This window comes from Leptosomus discolor, chromosome 3 (genome assembly GCF_034619465.1).
Source record: "Leptosomus discolor isolate bLepDis1 chromosome 3, bLepDis1.hap2, whole genome shotgun sequence".
NCBI lineage: Eukaryota > Metazoa > Chordata > Aves > Leptosomiformes > Leptosomidae > Leptosomus > Leptosomus discolor.
The window spans coordinates 83092936-83118419 of NC_141393.1; the positions used below are offsets into that span (position 1 = coordinate 83092936).

At 48.8% G+C, this 25484-nt stretch overlaps 1 protein-coding gene across 1 annotated transcript; it reads right to left on the minus strand.

The window, feature by feature from the left end:
• Nucleotides 1–2974: 2974 nt before the first annotated feature.
• Nucleotides 2975–13206, minus strand: SAMD13 (sterile alpha motif domain containing 13). The gene is made up of 5 exons (XM_009961221.2): nt 13098–13206; nt 12867–12899; nt 12317–12401; nt 8039–8150; nt 2975–3118 (listed from the first exon to the last, which is right to left on the minus strand). The coding sequence occupies exons 1-5, from the start codon at nt 13204–13206 to the stop codon at nt 2975–2977; spliced, it is 483 nt and encodes a 160-aa protein (XP_009959523.2).
• Nucleotides 13207–25484: the final 12278 nt, after the last annotated feature.

Here is a 25484-nt window from a genome sequence, read left to right on the forward strand (position 1 = left end):
ACTGTTCACTGCATCCTTCAGAAACGTAGCGCTACGTATTCTCCTCCAACAATAATTCCACACCTACAGGGCTGGCAGGCATCTCCAGAGTGCCATATGCAGCTGCTTCACGCAATCCTTTTCATAAACATACCTAACTCTGTATTAAAATATTTCGGAGTTTCATGTATAATTGTTCAATTGCAGCCTGTAATTAGCCTGATAGAGACTGTACCTGAAAATTCCCCAGGGCAGGGACGATGCTCTTGATTTGAACCTGGTCTTCCAGAAGATCCCGACTCCCAGCAGTATCTCTGGATGCTACCAAACTAAGCATAAGCAGAATTCAGACTGTGACTGACAAACCTGCCGCTAACAGACGGGTACCTGAAGTGAGCACAGTACCAGGGATGGAAATGGTGAATGCTTCCCCGTCTCCTATCTCGTGTCTTGAATCCCAAATAAATACGCTGTACAGTGTAAAGGTTAGAAAGTGTACAAGAAAGCACGCTGCTGTACATAGTTTATGGACTGTACCATATACTGTGAGCTTTCCCTACAGCATAGCTATTAACGTGGCTTTATTCCTTCTCAAATCTCAACACCAGAAACCATAAGCTTGGTTATGGTTTGTAATAAAGAACGGCTAACGAGCCTTTACAAAACGAGCCTTTAGGAAACTGGCTTTTAGAAAAGAGCTGCTGGGCAGCCTTTAGAGAGAGGAAGGGAGGCCGATTTGTACTGACCCTTACGCATAGATCCATTGCTGACTAACACTGTAAAGATAAGAATGAAGCAGAATCCGCCAAGCGAAGGACACCAGGCGGAATCCTCTGATCCAACCGTGGGGCTCAAGGAACACAAAGGACTGAGCAGAGGAGACAGGGAGGGCAGAGAGCAAGAGCTGGTTCTGCGAACTGGAAAAGCCCCAGGCTGGTACAGGGCATGTGCCACAGGACAAGTTCAAAAGTTCAACCATGAGGAAGACTCGGACCTTCATCCCCAACGACCACCAAGGACCCCCAACAGAGGCGGAACTTGGGCGGACTGAGGCGGGACTATGGGAGGAACTTATGTTAATGAATTCCTGGAAATGATTAGAATAACCCAATCTTTCCTTAGAAATGTCATGAATACACACGAAAGCTGTAAATATAAGGCAAGAATCCTAACGTCTGCGCGCGCACGTCTGGAAGGAGCCATCCCCCATGCTGCCCGGCGCCGCAATAAAGAATCCCTGCTGGATAACACCGAGTTGTTACTGAGTTTTCTCCAATTCAGATTCTCCTTGGCCAAGTCAGAAGCAAAGGCAAGGCCACCACCTCGGCAGGCGGTTACAGGAGCTTCTCCTTCCTCTCCCCGAATCCTGTCCCCACCTGGCAGACAGCACCGCTCTCTCTCACCTTCTCCCGTCTCAGCTGCACCCCTCGCCGTTTCCTCCCGCACCGCTTCCCCTTTCACCACGCTCTCCTGCTCCTTTCCTACTCCCCGGTTCCTTCGCTCGGCCTCACTGACCCAACTCCACGTCCCCATTTCGGGGGTCATCACAAAGCTCTCTGGGCCAGAGAAGACGGCGAGCCCAGACAGTGCTCAGCACCACCCGTGGGCTGTCGCCCAGGCGTTTTGGGGTAAATCACCCTCTTGCTGTACCAGGGCCAGCACAGCGCCTCTGCACCACCGACAGCTCTAGAAAGGCACAAGAGAAGCACAGATGTGACTGGTGAGCTGCCATCAGGGCTTCTCCTTCAGCAGTACACCACACTAGATAAGAAAAAGCAAGAATAAGGACATTTTTCAATATCTTGGTAAGTAGCGTTAAAAGTAATCACAAGAACATAGAATATTAAGTAGGTTTTGGTACCTTTTTAATGGGAAAGTGAAGAAAAACAAGAGCTCCGATATACCACAACAAAGAAACAGAGAAAGTAAAGGATCTGTAAAGTAAACTGAATCCAAACATAAGCAATGCTTTATTGGGAAATAGCAAGCAACCTATCAAATCGGGAACTGGTACAAACAGATTGAACAAGACTCTCTTTTAACAGAGATGTATGGTGACGAGACAGCCTCTTTCAGTTTTTAAAACAAGTATTCAAACTGTTAAGCGTTAAAAAAAAAAATAAAATCAACCATTACAACACCAATGACAGACAATATTAAAAATGTGCAGAATTTTACTCTTTTTACAAATTTCTGCATAATGTTAGAAAACAAGTTATCATAAATTAAAAAAGGAACAAAACGAAGCTTTTTTTTTCATTTTGCAAAGCAACACAAACTTTTAAAAACCAACTCTACTTTACATAGAACTACTATTAAAAACAGGTGAAAACAAGCTGAAAATTTAAAGGACAGCAAAAAATACACAACCCAGTTTCACCTGTCAGCAACGCCTTCTGCTATCGAAGGGGTTATGTTAGTTGTATGTACAGCTTTAAACATTGCAGCATACCACAAGTAAACCTTAATAAGGTCAAAATAGGACCCTCTGCAAAAAAGGGTGAGTTGGCAAGTGTCAGCCCCATCCTAAAATTATCAGTAATAATTTTAGTAGGTCTTCAGTGTAACCCAAAACCTACTTTACTTGGTTCCTCTCTCCCAAAGGTGCATGTAAACTTTATTTGGGGGGGGGGGTGTGTGGGGGGGGGTGGGGGGCGTTTGGTATTTAAATTCATGAAATGAAGAACATGTCTGGCTCAAAAATGAGAACGACATACCTCCCTTTTGTTCTGGACACAGTGTTGTAGCTATCTCAACATGCTCATTGACAGTTCCTAAAAGAGAAAATCATTATGTACTACCTAAAAAATACACGCCACCTCTCCCAGCTCAGACTCAGTATGTAGTATATTGCCAACTCTATCCAATAGGATATATATCGGAATTTGGTTTAAATTCTTAATAGATATATTCTCTCTTTACAAAGTTCCATCACATGAAACCAAATTGCTTATTTACTGTTTGAGGCACAACACGACCCCAATTAGACAATTCGCTATAAAGAGTTGTTCTTTAGATGTTGTGTCTGTAGAGGTTTTACGTGATATTCATAGATTTTCAGCGCAGGCCCCAGTTTTAATGAAAGTCCAGTCAGTACATCATTTCTTGTCATCAACAGTAATGATTTGCCATCAATTTCCTATAAGAAGAATTAAAGAGTTGATAAAGACAAACGTACAAATCTAACAGATGAGAACAGTCATGCAACAAACGGAAGACTACTACAGAGGACCAAGGAGAAAAGAAATGGTAGCCTTTCTTCTCCTGAAACGATGTTTATAGCTGCTACAGCCTGCCGTCTGCTTGTCAAGCGCTCGCCCGCGCTGACTAAGGCATAAATAACCACTTAGGCAAGCACAAAACCCAAATGAGCCTCATTTCAAAATTCCCTCCTTGTAAATCTGCTTCAAACGAACAGGTACGTGTGCGATGGCCTAATTAGCAGCCACAAAGGGAAGGATGCTCTTCAGAAGGCGGCTTATAAAGTGCGTTTCAGAAGAATTACCTTTGACAGCAACATGCAAGTTTGGACTAGTCAGTATCTGCTAATAACTTCAGGTGCCTTTTTGGAAAGGCCAACCTTCCCAGGCGTCCTGGGAGTGGGGGAAGACTCCTGGAATCAGAAATTTTAGAAGGGCCCAACTGTCGAGCTCAACACTCGGAGGGAACTTCTCTTCCTCCACTTATAACGGAAGAGGATAAAAGCGGCAACTCCCTAGCTTCGGTCTCAAAACCCCCTACTTGTTGCTGCTTAAAATGTCCACTGTTAAATCACAGATATGTTGGGATTTTTTCTTCTCAACCCTTGGCTTTCTGACCTATTTAGATTAGAAATCCCGTAGGCTTTGGGGTTTTTACCACCTCAAAACCTTGTACTTTTGAAAATGACCTGTAAATGATTTTTCAAAGGTCAAAATGGAAGAGAAAGAATCCACATCACTCAGCTCCCACCTCTGTTTTAGACATGGGACCATCCTTTCCTTTACACATCCCTACAGTCCAACCACACTGCACTCCTCAGGAAACAGGAGCTACAGCTCCATGCCGATGCACTGGCTGGTGTCTCACAACACAGCCAGACCTCCCAAGGTCATCATAGCCCAAAGGAGAATACAGCCTCCCGGCATTCTCCTGCACTGGACTTGGCTCTGCTGCTGCATTCTTTTTGATTTTTAATAAAAAACCACTATTGAATGTTGAATTTGGTATCAATAGCCAACAAACAGTTCAAATGCTTGCATAGATTATTGTTGTTCGCGATAATATATTGCTCAAATGTTACATTTTTATAAATATTATAAACATCACCCATCAATTTATCCCACTGCAGCATCTTCCTTACAAATACTAAATGTTGTCCTGGAAATGTCAGAGATCCCATGCTTGATGACAACTCAACGTGGAAAAAAGGAAGACTTGTGTTAGAGTTCAGCATGAATTCGTCCCGACTGATCTCTCTTCTGATTGGATAAAGTTTATAAATATAAAATACATGGACAAACCACAGCATAGTCAAAGATGAGCTGAAAGTGGAATTTCTTTAAAAATCTCCCCAACAGATATGGCTGCTAATTCCTCAGAGGAACACAATGTAACAGCATTTCTAAAAGAAAAAGTTTCCACTAACTTTTTACCCAAATATAGCAGGTCCCTCTTGTCAATTACTGTGGAGAACATTAATGGTTAAAACCAGTTTCTACCCCCTCTTTTCCATTCGTCACAATTCTTTCGGATGGGAATTTTGACACCAGTGAGTGTTTTGCTCATGGCTATGACCGATCTGAAGTGGCCTTTGCTGCTGCTGTTCAGTGATGCTATGGAGGAAGAACAGCCTCCAGCTTGGTAGGGTCCAAATGAAGCAAATCCCGTACCTGGAACAGAAGAAACTCCAAGAATAGGAAGAAAGCATCTATTCCTTCCCCTTCTTCTTCCATAGGGTTCCCTGTGGATTCTAGAAATGTTGGTAAGTACTAAGGCTTTCATTGAAAACTCATTCTCTAAAGATATCTGGGTTGAAAGGAGTGGTTATGTATTCAAAATTCAAGCGGTTTAACATCTTTGTGTGTACTGTAAGCTTTACCTCTTCCACTTCTCAGTTTTCCACTTAAACCTGCTTCTGCAGATTTGGCACAGTCATTCCACTTTTTGGCACCAGGTAAGGCTTTGAATGCTTTGGCGACTTCTCTGAACTTCTTCTCTGCTACGTCTCTATTTTCTGGATTTTTTTTTTTCAGGATGCAAGTTCAAGGCCAGCTTTCGGTATGCCTTTGTAGTGCCACCTGCAGGGCCACCCCTCTGCACAACTACAGCCAACAGCAATCCCCCCGCCCCGTGCCGGGATGACCTCAGCAGCAATAGCGTATTGTCTTCGGCAAATAACCAGAGGACCACACGGGCAATAGCGGAGGTCAGGCACAGGGCTAGCACGTCTCCAGACACGGCTTCGGTCTTTGAGTGAGCCCCAGCCCGCTGTGCTCCTAGAGAAAGCTCGGCCACGCACCGGCAGGCAGCAGCTCTTCAGGTGTTCACACCCTCATCCTGCATCTGGTCTGCCCCTCTCTTTAGTTATCCTGCGCCCCCAGCTCCTTGGCCTGTCTGATTTGCTCGCTGACGGGTTTTTGTTATCGGGCAACCTCTTTCAGTTGAATCTGCTTTCATCAGTGAGCTCTTTTGACTTGCTGACATCAGTGAAACTCCAAGAAGGAATAATGTATAATCACCACTGCTTACCAGCACTTACAATACAGTTTTAAAATAAAACATTCTGCAGTCCTTAAAATGTCTTCTGGTTTTCCTTAAACTGTTGTAAGAAAAATTCAGGTCTGAAAAATTCCTTGAGTCACTTGCTTTGGGTAAGTCCAGATGCATTCAGACGCCTCAAAGCGTGGATTCAGTGACTGTTGGGTAAAAGCTGAACGTAATAATAGATCTCATGATTACGTTCTGGGCAATGGAGGTTTGGTAAGGAAACGGTTGGGCTAGCCCTACCGAAGCAGTGCAGCGGAAAACCATTTCCCAGTGTTGTAGGTGAAACCAGAACACTTCCCTTTACCATTTACAACCTCATTCCCCTTCCAGTACATACTCAGGGCAGCAGCAGATGGAATTAATTTAGGTTGCTGCAGTACGAATGACAGAGACAACGGAGATGGCCAGAGCATGCCGGGTGCCTCCAGAGACAGAGGATGGCTCCGGGTTCAAAGTGAACCTGGCTGCGCTGCCGTACCTGGGAGTTGCTGATAACAAATACCACAACTGCACAGAGTCAGTGGCGAGCAAAGCCACGGCTCCTCTGCAGAGGAAGCAGAACGCTACCGCTGGTAAGAGGTTAGGGACAGGGTTGTTCCTGGGGCAGGCAGGGAATGGGCTGGCACGGAGAACCAGGCACTTGCTGCTCCTCGTGCTGCTGAGGGAACGGACGGGGAAGGAAGCGGCAATGACTTGGGCTGCGAGCGTCCGTCCCACAGCTCCTGGCCACATCCTGGTGGCAGGTGTCAGCCTCTCTCTCCGAGGCTTCGGCATAAAGCGAAGCTGGCAGCGGAATCACAGCCACGCTTCTGCCCACAGCTATGCTAGCAGAGCCCTGGCAAGACACTGCTAAAAAAGCAGCTTACTTCAGCTATCCTCCTGAAGCCACTTGCCCTCGCTGCAGAATAGTAATAAAACCTTTACGCTCGACTTCTACGCCGTTTGCCACCAGGCTGTTGCAAGTCGCTTTGCCAAAACTCGTGGGTTAGCGTCACCTTGCTGCTGCAAGATCAGCAGTGATTACTGCAGTATTATTGACAAGTCAGCTGAGGGGGAGAGAGGTTAAGATATTTGACGAAAGTCAGAGGTATCCGTCAGTATAAGGAACAAACCCCAGAGGCCGCAATTACTTTGCCTGTGTGGTTTCTTAAGCCACATCTCCAGGGCTGTTGAGGAGACACGGATGCTAGTATTAAGGAATGGATACACTTGAACAATTTTTTTGCCTCTCTACCCATTTTCAATTTCTGAAAAATGAGCAGCAGCTGCAGAAAGAGCCTCTTCTGCACCCCGCCGGAGAACTACCCAACATCAGGCTTTTCACCCCCCGAGAACAAAGAGCTAAATTTAGATGCTGTGTTCTACTCCTCACTTACCACCAGACAGGATTTCACTGAAGGTCAGCAAGACCAGCCTGACCAGCAGTAACGCTCTTTCACCTCAAATGCAGTTTCCCTGCAAAGCTGCCAATAACTTGCGCTCGCTCAGCGCCGGGGAAGGTCACGCCATCCATTTTGATCACTAAACACAAGCGTTGGTGACTAACTTCCCGGGAGTCTCACGCAAACCTAGAGACTGATCAGGGAAGGTGCCGAACTGATGATCTGGAGGTGCAAGTTCCTTCCCTGTGGAAGTCAACTGCCCTGTCCTGCCCCACTAACACACCCTACCAGCGTGCGGGCAGGTGAGCCACGAGGGGCCACGCGCCTGTCAAGCTCTGTGCTGATCAAACCTACCAAAAGAAGCCACCCATCACCATCAGCAGTTACGAGGCCCCAAAATGAAGACCCAACCTCTTTCTCAGACTGAGGCCTACAAACATGCTGCTCCTCTGCCTGAAGAGATTCTTCCCCTTTATTACCAACTTGTCCTTTCCCTGTTCACTTGCACTGCCAAGTTCAGTGTGACACAGCAGCCCCCTCTTCTCCCCAGGTCTTCAAAACAACCTGCTGCTTAGGAGCCCTGGATTTTATAAATACTCATGACTGCATTCGCACAATACACTATGGAAGAAGGGAATTAGCATTTACATATTAAATTACAAGACAGTGCAACTGAGGGGGTTGTACAGTCCAAGCCGGAATATCTGTTTAGATTCCTCACCTCTCAGACGACTGTTTTAAACAAAGTCCAAGTCATTATCCACATCTTGTTGAACAGTATTATCACAGTCTCATGGATTTTCACCCACTAACAGACTGAAATCCCCCCGATCAACATGGGATTTTCACTCCCATTTAACAGGTCCATGGCAAAAACGTGCAATGTGAGAAACTGGTGGCAGCCAAAAGGCGCTTCCTAACGGATTTACCTGTTCTTGAAAAGCATTGGCTTGTTCTTCAAATCCGGCTGTCCTGAAATAATTCACAACATCGATAACAGCCCAGTCAGCAGGATCCGGAGGTCTCCCGTTCTCTACTGAACTGCAAAGTGCAAATCCAGACAAGTAATCACCACACGTGTGCAGAGCATGTGCTCCTGCTTTGTGCACACCCCAGGTACACATCCCCTCCTGCCGTGTTCCTCCGGGAAGAGTCTCCTTCGACACACCTCCCCCCCCGCCTTGATCCACAACAGTCGCTCCTGTTCCCCTCCGTTTCAAAGACCTGACGCTGGAGAACACCTGAGGTCCCTCTCCCTTCAGAAAAGAAGAAAGTACGTGAATCTTCACGTCAGCCCAAGGTAATCAGTCAGGATCTTTCCCTGCAAGTGTGCTGCCTTTGCACTCGGAGAACAAAGACTACCATGACTCAGGTAACAACTCCCTGTCTTTCAAGACTGCAGCTTGTTTTCAGCTACCAAGTACTTAAAAAGAACTGCAGCATGTCGATTATTCTTTTCCCAGGTGAGACTGGGCTTCCTTGTAACATGGGTAGAAACTACTGGAAGCCACCTCTGCTTTGTAAAACAAACAAACACACACACACCAAAAAAACCCAAAACAAAACCCACAAAAAAAAACCAAGAAAAAACAAAGAAACAGAAAAAAAAGAGAGAGGCACGAATGAGTGCACTGATTACTCAATAGAGAAAATTTCCCCAAAGTGGTTTTGGACTCATCTTTGGACAAATCTATGGACTCTTTCCATAGCTATGAATCTGAGAAAGCATTTGTCAAACACCATTAGAATGAATTCCTTCTGTGACTGACCTCAGGCAATTGCTTTCTACAGTAGCAAACCCAACCAATCTTTCCTACTACTATCCTTACCCTGCATTTCTCAAACTCAACCTGCCATCACCCTATCTCCGATAACCTTCATGTAGCTGCAAGTTCTTGGTAAAAAAAGACACACTGTGAACTCGATTGCTTTTCCTACAGCAATTCAGGAGGATGAAGAGCAAGACACCAAAAGAAATAACTTCTTTAACATGTTTCTCCAACTAGAAGCCCCAAAGTTCACGTCAAACATTTTCCACTGCTCTTCATGCTTAACCATAATGCTAAAGTAGAAATAATCAAAAATGTACAGATTGGGGCAGATGTCAGAATCCTGGCCATCTCAGGCCCCAAAGCTTAGAGGCAGGACTTTGATTTTCAACAGCACCAGCCGGAAAAGAAACACGGATTAAACTCTCCTGACAGCATTTTTGTTCTGTCCTTCAACTTTTTCTTTTCCAGCTGTTCCCACCTCCGTCTTGCCTAGACTTGTACGTCGTTCAGCAAAACAACTGCATGAATCAAGGGCCAACCGTTTTTCCTACCCGCTGTGAAGAGAGGCGAAACATATAGCGCCTCCCACCACCGATTCTACAGCTTCCCAGTCTCTCCAACTCGCTGAGCCCTGGGCAGGAGGACTCGTGAACACAACGATTTCTGCTTCTCCCTTAACTCCTGGAACGTACCTGTCAATACGGCAACAGAATTCTGGCCCTGGGGACTGACACTGCAACCTCAGCATCACGCTGCACTTGGCCTTCTAAAAGCAGGGCTGGGGTTTTTTCACTTCCCATATGGAATACGCACGTATCTCGGTGCAATGAGCAAAGGGCCAGAGTTTCTTACTTTTGCCCATCAAGGAATGACTTAACTTCATGAATCGCTTCACTGACTGTCATTACACAGAAAGGCAACGCTCAGCAAAACTGAAAATAAGACTATCTGGCCTTACCAGAGTTGTACTGGTTTTATTTTTCTTTCCTTTTTTTTTTTTTTTTAATCAAAGAACGCCTTTCAGTTAAGATTTTTGGCGTTGTGCACATTCTGAGGCTTAAGAAGGAAAAGTGAAAAGCACCACACAAAACCTACACCTATTTGTAACAGCAGCTTTTGAAGAATTATCATTAAATCTTTGCATTTCACCCAAGACATAGACTATCACTTTCAATGACTCATCTTTTACTTAAAATTAAAAACAAACAAACAAAACCCTCAACAACTCAATATTTTAAAAAATCATAACAAATCCTAAAAGATACCGAATTTAATTCTTCCTAAAGAGGAAATAAAAGATTCAGTCTGTAAAAACATCTCCTAAATGTATTTTTTGCTGACTTCTCAAACCACTTTTTTAAGGTCAATACGGTCCCAAACCCTCCTTCCAACAACTTTCTCTTGCAGCCCAGGTGTGTTAGTTCTTTCACCGCTACAGCTCGGTCCAGCCCCATCCCAGGCTCAACTGCAATGACTTCAGGGGCTCTACCCGAGTCATTAACTAATCACAGGAAATAATTGCAAGTTCCTGCCTCAAGGAACTGCATCATGCTGGACGTCAAGTGGAGCCAATTTCCACAGCTCCAGCTGCAGAAGACTCCAAGGCATGTGGCAGGCTGTTGGAGGCTGGCTGGATTTTAACCCATCTACCCACACAGACGCTCATTTGGCTTCTAGACTTGAACAGCCTCCTCCCAGCTCTGTTCTTTAGATGAGAACAGGGAATACACAGCAGCCACGGCTTAGCCGTATGCAGGCTGATGCCAGACATCCTGGATGCTGTAAAATCTTGAGAGGACTGGTGTTTTAGCCTTTGTAACAAGATACTAGATGCACCGCTAATGAATAAAGATCAGGCTCGCCTGCTTTTCACCGCTGTCCCCGTGCCTTTATTGCCATCATGTGGCAGAAGCAGCAAGGCCTGAAAGGATACAGCTGCGAACAGATTTTACCCAAGCTATTTATAACCACTTCAAGAAAGTGCCAAACACTTCCTCTGCCGATGTGCACGCCGTACGCAGTCATTTAGAAACCACGGCTCCCGATCATCATCGGCTTCATGACGATCCCCACCAGTTCTAAAAAGCCGCTTTCCCAACGAGTTGTCAAGCCTTTACCGCCTAAGCCTCAGGGGAAAAGGATTAAATGTAAACTGTCCTTGTTTTGGCTGCCTCCCTTCTCCTCCCACCACAGAGCCCTCACTGCAGAAGCACGGCTGCCAGCCAAAGGTGGCTTCCGAGGGACATACCCGTCAGCATCTGGTCGGGGGGACTGAAGAGGAGAACGCGTTTGATGTCGGTGTGGTGTAACCAGCGTCTCCAGGGAAGGGGGAGCGCGCTGATTTTAATGGCTGCCATCGGATCTTTCGATGCTGTGTCATAATCAGGCATTTTATCAGCATCCTGAAGTGATCACTATTACAATTGTTATTAGTAATAACAATAATAATATTGCTCTAGTGCCTGGGAGCCTAAGCATTGTCAAGTTTTCTTGGAAGGCTTATTGAAAAGAGCCCTGAAGGAGAAGAATGAGGTGCAGCTTTGCAAAAGTGTTGCTGTTTGAGAGGACAGACTAAGAACTCTCTCCAGTATCTTTCTTTGTGGTGCTTTGGGTTTTTTTTAATATATCTGTAGATCTGTATATCTCAGCACAGCTTCTCTAACCTTAAAGCAGCAAGGCCAAATTTTTCCACACAGAACTTCACTTCTTCTTCATTCAGAATTGCTAGTCCAAATCTAAGAATTGCTGACCTTTGAGGATACGGAAATGCCTTCCAAACAGTTCCTACCCCTCAGCCCGCAGTCTTATCACGCTAAAGAAAAACTATAGAGCAGTGCACACCACGTCTCCGCCTTATTCCCACCCTAGGGCCAAAGTAAAAACCCAGCAGTTCAGGGCTTCTCCAGCAAACAGCTTAAAACATCTGTTCCAGAAGAGACCGGACACCAGAGACGTATGCTGCTGCTTCTCAGCTCTCGGCGGCTCGGCAGTCAGCAGAGAAGGGCGTACGTCTCTCTGAATCAGTCAGAGGGGAGACCTCCACACAGGGCCCTTCTCTCCATCAGGCGCCGGTTCTGCACAGGCCGCTAGCAGACAGGTGAGCAGAGGCAGAGAGGCGGGTACAGCGCTACCGCTGGCTGTAGTCTCTGGCTGAGAGGAGAAATCAATGGAGAAAGGTGCGCCCCTGACTTAAGTAACTACCTTCTACATCTCTCCATTGCTATACAGTCCTCCCACGTACTGCTCTTAATCGATTCAGTGCCCGAGACTCTTCTATTTCAAAGTTGAAATGCAGTAAAAATAAGGAAGAACAGGAAGGTTTGAAAGGAGCAAAGACGGGGGTGCCCACCATCGCCAACCGCAGTAAGGCAAAGGAAAACGACAACCAAAATCCATGTGCTGTTTACATAAACGGAACACTATGGATTCACTTACTTTTTGACATCCAGAGAGCCATTTTCCTTGTTTTCCATGTCAACAGTTAGCATGGGGAGGATAGAGGTTTCTTTTACTTCAGCAACTGATCAATAGGGGGGAAAAAAGCTGTGTTTAATTATTGGTAGTACAAGAAGACCAACACAACGTAACAGAAACAAGCATTCTACAGGGACACAACCGTGCTTCCACCTGCGAGCAAAGGTGCTGACAAAGACTGCTTTCCTCAGAAGCAAAGCTGGTAACAGCTAATGAACTAGGAAAAGTTGACCTCTCCTTCAAACACAAGAAATATTTCATGCCTGAAAATCAAGGAGGGTAATGTTACACCTGATCCTTTTTGAAACTAATAAAATTGTGATCAGACTATATATTCGTACACATAGTGACCTGCAATACATAGCTAGATATCAAGAGAGCTGACTGTGCCTTCAGTCACCCTGCTACGCAGAGGATCCAAACGTATGACCTTATCCCGAGGGAGGTTTTGAAATCCATAGCCTTGGTCTACAAATAGGGAATCTGGGAAACAGATGAGCCACAAAGTGACTTACACCCATCTCGCACATAACTGAGCACCAAACTCCTGAGGCCTAAATCAGCACCTTATCCGTCAGACCATCCCTCCCGCACTAGCACGGCTTCTTCTACAGGTACGGCACACGGAACTCCGGAAAGGAAAGGAGCATACGAAGGACACAGGAGAAAATCCACTTTGTTTCCCTCCTCGCAGCATGCTGGAAGTACTTTCACCACACAGCTTTTTCCACCGCTCCACGGCACATGCAGAAACGACCCGAGCCTTTTCTTTCTGTCCTCCAGTAAGCCGTTCCTATTTCAGAAAGCACCAAAGAACCGACCGCGGACTCAGGATGTTCTTGCTGTAGCATTAATGGATGCCAGTGAAATGTCACAGAGCTCTGGGAAGTACAGCATAGGGATATCAGGCTCTTCGGCTAAAACTTTGCGAAAACAGAGGGTAGCAATTAACGCTGCTGTTGCAAAAATTGGGGAAAAAAAAAATAGGAAAAAAAAAGACCCTTGATTAACAGCTAGCAGCACGCAAAGCGCCAAGAAAACAGTGACAAACTGCCCGAAGAGCTGCTGATGCCCGCACCGCTGACCAGACAACTCAACGCATCCCCTCGGCGGTTCACCCGAGGTGACCGCATCAACCACCACCGCACCTGCCGGGGACGGGGAGGGGGTGTGGGGTGTGGGTCCCCTTCGCCCCGGCCGCGCAGCCACCCCGCGGGGCTGGGCGACAGGCCACCTCCCGCGCGGAGCCCACCGCAAAACGCCCCCCCCCCCCCCCCCCCGCACTGCTCCCCCCTGCCCCCCCAGGACGGTGTGACACACGTTCGCCGTTCCCGAAAGCCGTTCCCCGGGCAGCGCGGCACCACGTTGGCGGCTGGGGGCGCGGGGGGGACGCGGGAGGAGGGGGGGGGGGGGAGTAAGCCATAAAAACCTACCTACGAGCAACTAACCCAAAGCATTGCTACAGGCTGCTGCGGAGCGGCGGAGCCCCCCCGGCTCGCTCCCTCCCGCCCGCCCGCCCCCCCCCCCGCCCCCGCCGGCAGCGGGGCGCTGGGAGGCGGCTCCGCTCCACACCGGCCCGCGGCCCCGCCCGGCTCCCGGCCCGCCCGGCGCCGCCGCCGCCACACGCCGCCCGCGTCATGGCGGACGTTTTAAAGGCGCAGCCGCCCCGCAGCACCGCTCACCCCCCCCCGACACCCCCAACCCCATCGCCGCCACCGCACAGCCCGGGAGGTCCGGCGGGAGCAGGGACGGGTCGGCGTGGAGAGCGGCTGCCCCGGGCGGCGGAGGGCCCGGGAGGAGTGCTCGGTGCTGAACGGGTGACCCAAGTTTTTCGGGACCTCCTTGTAAAGGTTTCCACTCCTCCTAGCCCGTGGGGTGTATGGAGTAAGGGTAAGGGGGGGGGGAGAATCCGCAGGTATTTCTTGAAGGAGGCAGTACCAACCCGCGGAAGTTTGATACAAGGCACAGCCACATAGAGAGACAGAAAATTCGTTTCTCGAATGAGTTCGTCAACTTCACAGAACATCACGGGTTGGGAAGGGACCTCAAAAGATCATCTCGTCCAACCCTCCTGCCAGAGCAGGACCACCCAGAGCAGGTCACACAGGAACGCGTCCAGGAGGGTTCTGAATGTCTCCAGGGAAGGAGACCCCACCACCTCTCTGGGCAGCCTGTTCCAGGGCTCTGTCACCCTCACAGTGAAAAAGTTTTTCCTTACGTTCCTGTGGAACCTCCTGTGCTCCAGTTTGCACCCGTTGCCCCTTGTCCTGTCATTGCCCATCACCGAGAAGAGCCCGGCTCCATCCTCCTGACACTCGCCCTTTACGTATTTATAACCATCGATGAGGTCACCCCTCAGTCTCCTCTTCTCCAGGCTCAAGAGCCCCAGCTCCCTCAGCCTTTCATCATGAGGGAGATGTTCCACCCCGTCCATCACCTTTGTGGCTCTGCGCTGGACTCTTTCCAACAGCTCCCTGTCCATCTTGAACTGGGATGCCCAGAACTGGACACACTATTCCAGATGGGGTCTCACCAGGGCAGAGCAGAGGGGCAGGAGAACCTCTCTCGACCTACTGACCACCCCCTTCTGATACACCCCAGGGTGCCATTGGCCTTCTTGGCCATGAGGGCACATTGCTGGCTCATGGTCATCCTGCTGCCCACCAGGACCCCCAAGTCCCTTTCCCCTACGCTACTCTCTAACAGCTCAGTCCCCAATCTATACTGGTACATGGGGTTATTCTTTCCCAGATGCAAGGCTCTACACTCGCTTTTGTTGTAGTTCATTACATTTCTCCCCGCCCAGCTCTCCAGCCTGTCCAGGTCTCTCTGAATGGCAGCACAGCCTGCTGGGGTGTCAGCCACTCCTCCCAGTTTTGTGTCACCAGCAAACTTGCTGACAGGGCACTCTGTTCCCTCGTCCAGGTCACTGACGAACATATTGAATAGTGCTGGTCCCAGTACCGACCCCTGAGGGACACACCACTAGATACAGGCCTCCAACTAGACTCTGTCCCATTGACCACAACTCTCTGACTTCTTTCCTTCAACCAATTCACAATCCACCTCGTTCCCCCATCATCCAGACCACACTTCCTCAGTTTAGCTGGGAGACAGTGTCAAATGCTTTACCGAAATCAAGATAAACCACATCCACTACACTACCATCATCTGTCCACCTGGTTATGCCTTCATAAAAGGCTATCAGGTTGGTCAAACGTGACTTCCCCTTGGTGAAGCCATGCTGACTGCTCCTAATGACCCTCTTATCCTTGATATGCCTAGAGACAGCAGCGAGGATAAGTTGTTCCACCACCTTTCCAGGGATGGAGGTGAGGCTGACTGGTCTGTAGTTACCTGGGTCCTCCTTCTTGCCTTTGTTGAAGACTGGAATGACATTTGCTTTCCCTGAGTCCTCAGGAACTTGAAGGACGCTTGGCTTTCTCTGGAACTGGAGCATCGTGGGGAAAGAGGAGCAACTGAGGACAGCACAGCTGTGCCACCACCACCACCGTGACACCGCCGGGACCAGGGGAGAGAAGAGACGGAGGCAGCTGTTCCCGGGGACTGCTACGCCTCTTACCTGGGTAAGCGCCATACCTCATTTCAGAAGGAGGCCCACGGGATTTGCTGTTCAGTAAGGTACAACTCAGAGTGCCTACAAGTGACAAAGCCCGGCCCATGGGCAATAAAATCTCACCCGCAGAGATTAATACAAATGTTGGCAACTTTCTTCAGCAACCGCACTTTTTTTTTTTTCTTTATTACACTGATTTTTAATTTCTTCTTCCAAATTTCCATTGGTTTGGGATGTTTTCTAATGGCATAGAAGCGTTACATGGATGACACGCGGCCAGCGCGAGGGAAATCAAGCAAGCAACACCAACCGACCAACATACCCTGCCTCATCGTATCGATGGGAGCGTTGAGAACGGAGAGCAGTGGGAGTCCTCACCGCTTTGGATTTTAAATAAACGCAGATAAACAAGTTAAATAGAGTATTAAACATACCGCACCCTAAAGAAAACCCTCCTTACTTCGCATCCCAAAGCGCACTGTAGAACGTGGCATATTTGTGTTGGACAAGCAAGCCACGTAAGGCAGTTCTTTTTTGTCTCTCAAGAAATAAGCATTCTAAATGAGGCCATAATGAGTTTTCTGCATCAGCTGGTTTCTAACTTTGGTAATGAACTGACATTTGAGGATACAAATATAAACCAGCTATTTTACTCACACTCTCCCCTTCCTTCCATCGTGTTCTTCAATTAATCCTTAGAGCATTCGAAGTGAGGCTCACGCAGTGCGTGCGTTCCGTCCAAAAGACCTTGAACAGCAGAGAGAGGAATTTTAAGAGAATGGGCTGTGGAAAAATTCAATGTGGAATACGATCTGTGGTTTGTGTTTTCATTCATCGGGGTAAGGTAATTTAATTAAAACAAGATTATGTCTGGAGGCAAAGCAGGAAAGTGAATTAGGCTTTTTTTTTTTTTTTTTTTTTACTATTTGCATCCCGCTTCTGGCAAAAAAATACTTTCAGGCCACGTAGGGGACAGTGAGACCAGGGTGGGTAGATCCAGGTTAAGGAGTCAGCCCTGTGTATTCTGAACTGCTGCCGCTACACAAGGAGAAATGCACAGAGGTCGGGATAGGTACCTGACACCAATTGTCCGTGTTTTCTGGATATTGGAAAATGCCATTTTTCTACTGAAAAGCTGTTATTTTTTTTTGTCCTTGGAAGCGACAGCAGCACGTGAAGGCAAAACGCATCAGGCGCGTGGCAGAGGAGAGCGTACCACCCTGGGAGCTGTGCAGCGGGTGCTGAGTTTCAGCTCCCCAAGAGCGAAATAAAGCCCTTTAAACCTTTCTTGGTCCAGCATCGTGGGTGAAAACGTGATTATACATGTTAATGGGGAAAGTTAAGTGAGAAAAATCGTAGTGTCACAGAATGGTTTGGGTCAGAAGGGACTTTAAAAGATCATTTGGTTCCAACCCCCTGCCATGGGCAGGGACACCTCCCACCAGACCAGGTCGCTCCCAGCCCCATCCAGCCTGGCCTTGAGCACTGCCAGGGAGGGGGCAGCCACGGCTGCTCCGGACAACCCCTGCCAGTGCCTCACCACCCTCACTGTGAAGAATTTCTCTTAATATCTCGTCTAAATCTCCCCTTTTTCAGTTTGAAACCGTTTCCCCTCATCCCATCACCACAGCCCCTGATCAGGAGTCCCTCCTCACCTTCCCTGCAGCCCCCTTTCAGCACTGGAAGCCGCTGTAAGGTCTCCCCGCAGCCTTCTCTTCTCCAGGCTGAACACCCCCAGCTCCCTCAGCCTGTCCTCACAGGGGAGCTGCTCCAGCCCCCTGAGCACCTTCGTGGCCCTCCTCATGGAGGTCAATGTCTTTCTTGCTCTGGGGGCCCCAGAGGCAGACGCAGCACTGCAGGGGGGGGGTCTCACCAGAGCAGAGTCGAGGGGGACTTTGAAAACAATGAAGGACTTTTGCGCTTTCACGTTGAGGGAAGCGAGGGAAGCTCCTCTACGTAAACCAGCCTCCCGCAGAGGAGAATGGACTGGAGCCGTGTATAAAATACATATTTCTTTGTCAACAACGGCTGAACGTTTCAGGGTCACCCCCGGGCACAAAGGCGGGCCGGCCCCGGGAGGGGGGACAGGCTCCGGGGAGGGAGGGAGAGGCCGCCCCGGACCCGCTGCCGCCCGCGCCCCGCCCGCCCATGGCCGCCAGCCGCGGGGCCTGCTGGGAGCCGGAGTCCCGGCGGGAAAGCGGCTCCCTCAGGCCGCCGCAGGGGCCCGGCCTCCCCTTCGGGGAAGAGGCGGGAATGCGGCTTTCAGAGCTGCCGGTTGCCGTGGCTCGGTGACCCGTAGCGCGGGCTAAGGGCTGGAAGGTGCTGAGCCTCTCCTCGGGGCGTTGAGGGAGACATTGCGGGCTCCCGATAGGAAACGCGGCTCCCCGCGAGGAAGAAAGTGAACCAGAGTCAGCCAAAAATGCTGAGAGATTTCACCCAAACCTGATTAGGGGCCAAAACCCATCAAACTCCTCTTAATGTGCGGCGTTGGGGGCAGGGGAAACGAACAAGGGGCACAGGCTGTTTCATGGTAATTCTTGTCACAGATGGGGAAGCGACACGGGTTTAGGATGACTGCTTGCCGCCCAAACCGAATTAATTTATAGCTATTTTCAGCCCATTAATAACAGCAGTCTAAAAATCCCTTTTGCATCGCTTCCCTCCCAGCAATACAGGACTAAAAAGGGACCGTGCGGGCCACGGAGCTTGATCTCCAGCCATCCCAGGCGAGCCCTTGCATCCGCACCCGGCGCTGGTTCTGAGCACCCCACTCCGCCAGCCAGAAAGCCTGCGTCAAGCTCCCCTTCGCTGGTGGTTAAGAACTTTTAATTTGCAACTTGAAAAATGCCTCTGCAGCTTATACCTATTTGTTCCTGTAGTAATACCGTTAATAGTTGACTTCTCCGTCTCTCAGCTATTTACTTGCTTCTACAGACTCAGCCGTCCAAATCACCGTAGCCCTTTTAGACTCTCGCTCTGCGTTGCCTGAGCTCGTTCCCCTTTACTCTTCGTGTACCTTTGTCTTCCAGGAGCAGCCATTTGGAGCTGTGCTGTGGGGTGCAGTGGGGTCTCAGCAGCACCTTCTGCCTTCCCCGCTTGCTCTGAATAGCCCCTAGCTCCCTGCTACGCTTACGGAGGTTTTTTTTATCACACCCACATGGCACTAACGATTTTACTCATCCTAGGATTGCTGGGTACCTCAGGGTCTTTTCCACAGTCTCCGGCAATTACTGTACACCCACAAAGAGATGAAATCCCTGTTACTGGTACAGGTTGCGCCTTTCCAACACTTTTTTCTACTCGCAGAAAACTCTCTTTCCTCAGTTAAGGTCTTTTCCACCCCGCTCCATGTTCTTTCTAGTTTGCTTGAATGGAATTTTGCCCCTTACCTTGCTCCACAGCATCGACAGCCCAATACCCATCGTCCTGCTCTCCCTTCCCTGCTTGGGCGCTGCATAGAGGAGCGAGCGACAGTTCCCAACGAGATACTCCAGTCTGCCCACGGAGTCCAGCAGTGAAGCCTCTCTATTCGATCCCTGCCTTGGCCGGGAAGGTCATCCAAAAGCCCTGCTGTGTGTCTTCCTCACAGTCTGACCTGCCAGGGTTTTCTGCATGGCTGAGCGTTGTCAGGTTGCTCTGAAGTTCTGCATAAAGCCTAGACGACAAGCCAAAGACAGCATTGGTGTAAAGCAGGCGTGGAGGGAAGGAAGGCAGAAAGCCCGTGGCGAGAGCACAGCAGAGTGGCTTCGCACCAACCTGGCATTCGTTTCTAAGGCGGTTAACTTAAGTGTGTGTTTAAGTACTAGGTCAGAGCACAAGAGCTGCTCAGCCTCGATGTATGTTCCTGGGCACACTCTTACAAGGTAAAACCCAGGGTCCGTAGGTGTGCAAAAATTTCGGTAAAACCTCTGGGTTTCGGGATCAGCTCACGGGTTAAGAGCTCTGCAGGTGCACGGTGCCAAATCAGCGACAGCGCTCCCTCGCTGCGAGCCCGGCAGGGAGGAGGACTGCTCAGCGCTCCTGACAAGGCAGCAGTAATTAACGGGATGGCAAAGCCCCTCTGTTTTGTCCCTTAAATCTTTGCTTCAGCATGCTAAGGTCCTTTTTGCGCAACAAGCATTATCCAACCTTTTTTTTGTAATCGTATGAATCCCCAGGAAGAGGAGCAGAGTTGCCGCCTCCTCCCATCAGGCTAAAAATGCGCGTGCACAGCAGCTGACCACCATGCAGGGCCAGCGGTACCTTTCTGCTTTGCCTTCCTCGCGTTTCCAAGACCGAATTGCTTCAATAAATTTTCCTGCACGTGAATTATATCCACTTCACTGAGAATTTCCTGCCCTACTTATTTTGTTGTGCTCCTTCTGATCCTGTAGTTGCTCATATTTAACAAAGCTACTTCCAGACGTAAACGCTCGTTACTTTAAAGCTTATTCTTTATATCAAAGAAATCATTGTATAAAACACAGCTCATTCTGCCCATACTAGCAGTAGTACCTGCCACGTATTAGCTTAGCTTGTGGTAACGCAGCAAGAAGCTTATAAAAAGCATTCATATGAAATACCAACGTCGTAAAACAGAATCCAGCCTAATAAAAATACTTTATAGAAACATGGCTCAGGCATCTGCCTGCAATAGCTGTTAAATCTATGGGAAATCTGAATTTGGTGCTATGAAGTGAGGCAAATGAAAAAGCACAACAAAGGCTGATGCACAAAAGAATGGAAAAATACAGTTGTAGGCAGAAATATGTAAGACATAAGCAGAAATCTCAACTATATTTCAAACACTACCTTAAGAAATCAGTGCAAGGTGTTTTCCCACTTTGCTGGGAAGGTTTCTCCCCTCCCCCCTGGAGTGAAGAACCTGCCTGTTACTGAAAAACCATCGAAAGGCTGATTCCTTGGTGGCCCAGCGACCCCCGTGGTGACCAGAGGTGACAGTGCGATTCCCAGGGGCTTTTGCTGCAGGGGAGGCAGGAGCCCGGCTCCTGCCCGGCACCTTTCCCCTGCAGTGGTTTCGGGGTCGGCGCTGTACACTTCTGCTCCTCCTCCTCCTCGTTCTCCAGACAGCATTTATGGGGGGAGGCTGCCATCTTCTTGACACCAAGGCAGCCCCGGCTCCAGTGTTGACTTCCGATACCTCGCCAGCCTCCCGTAGGAGCTCATATTTCCCTGGAACTGGGCCCAGTGCAGACCCCTGCGGAGGCCAGCGCCCCTACAAGCCCGCACAGCTCTCACTCAACACCTTTTCAAGAGACAGAGAAGACCCGCACCCAAACTGAGGGAACATCTGTCCTAGACACCTAGTCCACAAGCTGGAAAATGTTTTCTCCAGGGATAACCCCAAATATCTCCTGCGTTTGTACAATCCTAACCTGCGCTATTTTTACAGCAGATGAGACCAACGTCTGGTTTCCTCAGTAGCCGCCTGACGGCGGCAATCGAAACATTCCACCGCAGTTGTGCTGAGCTCTCTTTTCAGCGGGGGGGGGCATTGAGAGCTTTCTCCACACCTGCCCATGAAGGTTTCTGCTCGATCCTACACAGACTTTCTGGGGTGTTGCGGATTTCCCCTTAAAAGCACCCTTCTAACATTCTTACATCACCTTCCCATCAAGAGGGTTTCTTAGCAGCCAAGGTCATCAAGATTCAGGTCCACTGAATACACTCAATAAAGCAAAGAGGAGCAGAGGCTGAGTCGCAAACCCACCTTAGTCCCAGGAGTCCAGCTGACCCACTCTGTTCCTTCATGGTTTTCTTCTAAAGAAATATTCTGAGCGTGCACAGAGATCTACGCAACGCTTGGGTAGCGGCAAGCTCTTGAAGGGTGCCCACCTTTGCTAACCGTAGCCGTTCTGGGGAACCACCATCTTTCAGAGGCGTTCGGGCGGCTCATTCAGTGAGTTCCTGGGGCGGTGAAGTCTTCCCACCAGGCACCCGGGAGGCAGGCAGAGCCGGGCGGCAGCAGGCAGCTTTAGAAACATCCAGGCTTTGAAGATTGGTAAAGCAACCGTGTCCTGCTGAATACTGGCGTCGTCTTTACACGTCACAGTTCTGGTGGAACTGCCAGAGCTGATCAGGCACAGAAGACCAGAATACGGCATCTCCTCCGTTGCCCACCCATGGAGGGTGCTGCTCCTCAAGCCCACCACGAGCACCACGGACCCGGGGAAGGGCGTTTTCCGCAGCGCTCGGTCAGCAGGGTGGGGGCTTATGGGTTCTCTGTCCCCTCAGAGGCGCTGAACTGCGAGGAAACGGAAAGAAATCCCGAGAATCCTACGTGCAAATATGGAAGACCAAAGGACGTGCGGGTTGGCGGGTGGACCGTGGTGGCAAAGGGCACCGCTGACTGCGAGCAAGGAGCCGCTGCCACGGCGGGGCGAGTGTTCCAGGCGCGCGGGGGATGACCCTGCTTCCCCTCTCTGCTCTCTCCTTTGACGGGGACCAAAACCAAACGGGTATTCACCAGGCACGACCTTCAGACGTTCTGCATTAAGGCTTTAACAGTTAAACGGACCTTTTGAAGGTCTGCTCTGCTCTACACGGGTTGGTGAGGCTCTGACCAGAGACACTCTCAAGAACACGTTGGCTGTAACTTTACTTTCTCTCCAACTGCTCTGGTGGTCACATAATTCAGAAAAGTATCTTTTTTTTTCTTTTCCTGTAAACATTATAACTACAATTAGTAGGGATACATCTAAATTTGATCAGCATCCAACTCTAAAAAAATGTATATCCTCTCTACTATAAATACGATATATTTAATGAACCAGCTTAGAAGCACTTTTCAAATTCTTTTTGTTGGTGACAATCTTGGGTTAAAAGCAGTGTATTTCTGCGCTTTCAAGTGCACATAACACAGAGATGTGATGGTGTGCTATTAAAGCAGACCACACTCCCCCCCCCCCCGATTCCAACCTCTAATAAAAATAGGATTTATCAGTCAGGGATTTTCAGTGGAATTTTCATACAGCTTGTGCAGGAACACATGGAAAAAATGCTTTTGTTTAAATTAGCATCAAAACCTCTTTTTTTGCTGATGCTGATATGAAAGTCAGTTAAAAAATATTGCGAGTCTTAATAATGAAAAGGATTTGAAGGCAAAAATTACCGACACATAAACAACAAATACTCCTGGTTGGTATTGCATGTATTATCTGACATATCATGTGACTGGTACAGTCCACATTTCTCATTCTCAACTGCTCTTAAATATTTTCCAAGTCTCTTGTTCTTACTACGCTCTGCGGCTGACGTTTCTCACACACACTGTTCCACACCGTACTGACGTGCCATCTCCTGGCAAATGCGTGCAACTGGAGCACTTTGCTATAGAGAAGCTGGGTGAAGGTGGGATCAAGGCTCCTTTTAGTTTACAGGGTTGTTTTTTTTTTTTTTTTCCTGGAACAGGAAAAAAAAGGCTCAAGGAAAGTCAGAGTTGAGTTCTGTCAGGCAGTAAGTAGTTGCAGAATTCAGACCAGTTGACTAACTTCAGCCATAACGCTAGGAATGCCCTAAAGCATAGCTTTGGGTTGTACAAATCCCAAGCAAAAAGGCGTTTGTGATGCTATTCCAAATTTCCTGGAGCGGCTTTCAAAAAGACCAACTAATTTATGAGCCACTAGTGAGATATTTTCTCCCCCAGCATCCACAGCAATATTTCTCTTGGCAGGAAACGTACCTTCCAGCCAACCCAGTCCCGTTATGAAATTCTCTTCCAGATTGAATGAGCCACGAGCGCTTCGGCCACGGAGGTGGCTCTCGGACGAGGATGTCCTCCCGGAGCCAAGTCCCTGGGTTACGTCCTAAACCACAGAGCAGACACTTCTACAGGAGAACCGCGCTCCTGGCACGAACGAACGCGCTACCGGTGACAAACCGTACCACGACATTCCACACGTCATGTCATGTAGCCCTTAGATTCTGCCAGCACGATCCTGTTCCTGCTACGCCACCGTGTCCTTACCAAGGCCACCTGCTCAGCTCCTCTCTGGATTTCCCACGGGTAAGGAAGCTTGCCAGATCCATACTTCCCAACGCGCACGGGAAGAGGATAAAAGGAAATAAGGAGAAAGTATTTACTGGGGACAGTTGAAAATGAGATTATTTTATAAACTCTGGGCATTTATGAAACAGCCAAATATGGATTGCTCAACCTCAATTAACACACCCATGAGACACGTGAATTACACTGTTTCACTCACCCAAGGTGTCACTTATCATTAATGGGGTCCTGAGGCCAGATCCCCACTTTATGCAAACATCAAGTACAAAGAGGATGGTAAAGATGGAAGAAATGGAAAGGACATCCCCATCAAGCACTCATTTGTCGAGCTATTATATACATTCAAAGCAGCAACGCAGGTTCACAGCAGAGAACACCACTTCTAGTAGAAGGCGGCTCCTGTGATACTGCTGTGCAGACCACAGCACTGATGCACTACACGTAAATGAGGTGGTGTTGGATTATTATTATTTTTTAAATTGAATCAAGTGATTTTTGTGCTTTTTCAGGAAGTTAATCAAGCCTTTCCCACACCCCAGTTTTCCCTTTATTGCCCCAATGACCAGTATTTCTTCCTGTAACCGACGGGATGCCCTCAGAACGCACAGCGCTACGTGTCAGGCTGCTGAGACCTTGCTCCGTTCGAGCCGCAATACCTACAGCTGCGTCCTTTCCCATCTTCCACCGCATCTTGGAAGCAAAGGCAAAGAATTCTCTACGTCCCAGCAAAGGAAAACATCTGTTCCTGTGGTTGCATGTGTACGGGAACAGATCCCTGACCTCCGTCCTCAAACTCCTTCCAACTACAAACAACCCCTTCGTCCGGCAGAGCTTTTGTGCTGCGACCACGTCCGTGTGTGGGGGCAAAGTTGTTTTCTCCGTCTTGCCCTGAGCAAAGGCGGCCCATCCTCAGGCAGCCTGCTCGGCAGCCCAACGAGCAAACTTGCGCTCAGCTACTCCGCTGCCCCCGGGTCGTCTCTCAAAGCCCGAGCGGAGCGAGCCCAGCACTCGTAAGGAACGCGCAAGTTTGTCGCAGGGTCTTTCCTACACGCCTCGCCGACCGGGAGCTGACGCAAAGGAACACCACAAACACGTTGCTTTTCAAACTTACAGCAGAGCGCCACGTAAACACAAGTTTCAGAAACACATTTTTCACAAAAAGACATTTGTATTTGACCTTCTGAGGGAGGGAACAGGACAAGCAGGCTGTAAGGGTTCTGAAGGAAATTTTACTGGCTTTGAAATCTTGGGAACTCGGCCCAGTGATTTAATGGAAACCTCAAGCTGCTGTTATCCCACCGAGGCAGGAACTTTCTGTAATAGTGAACTCTAAGAACAAACTACATTTTCAATATACGCGAGTTTCCTTCAGGCAGGCATCCCTTTTTGTAGGACACAAAGAAACCCACAAAAACAAAAGGCCAGAACGTGACTAGACCTCAGATGGAATTCAAACCTTTATCCCCTCATGAAACTCAAAGTTAGGAAGGGAAGCGATCTCGAGATCCTATCTTACCCTGAGATCCCGGTCTTACCCTGCTGAAAAA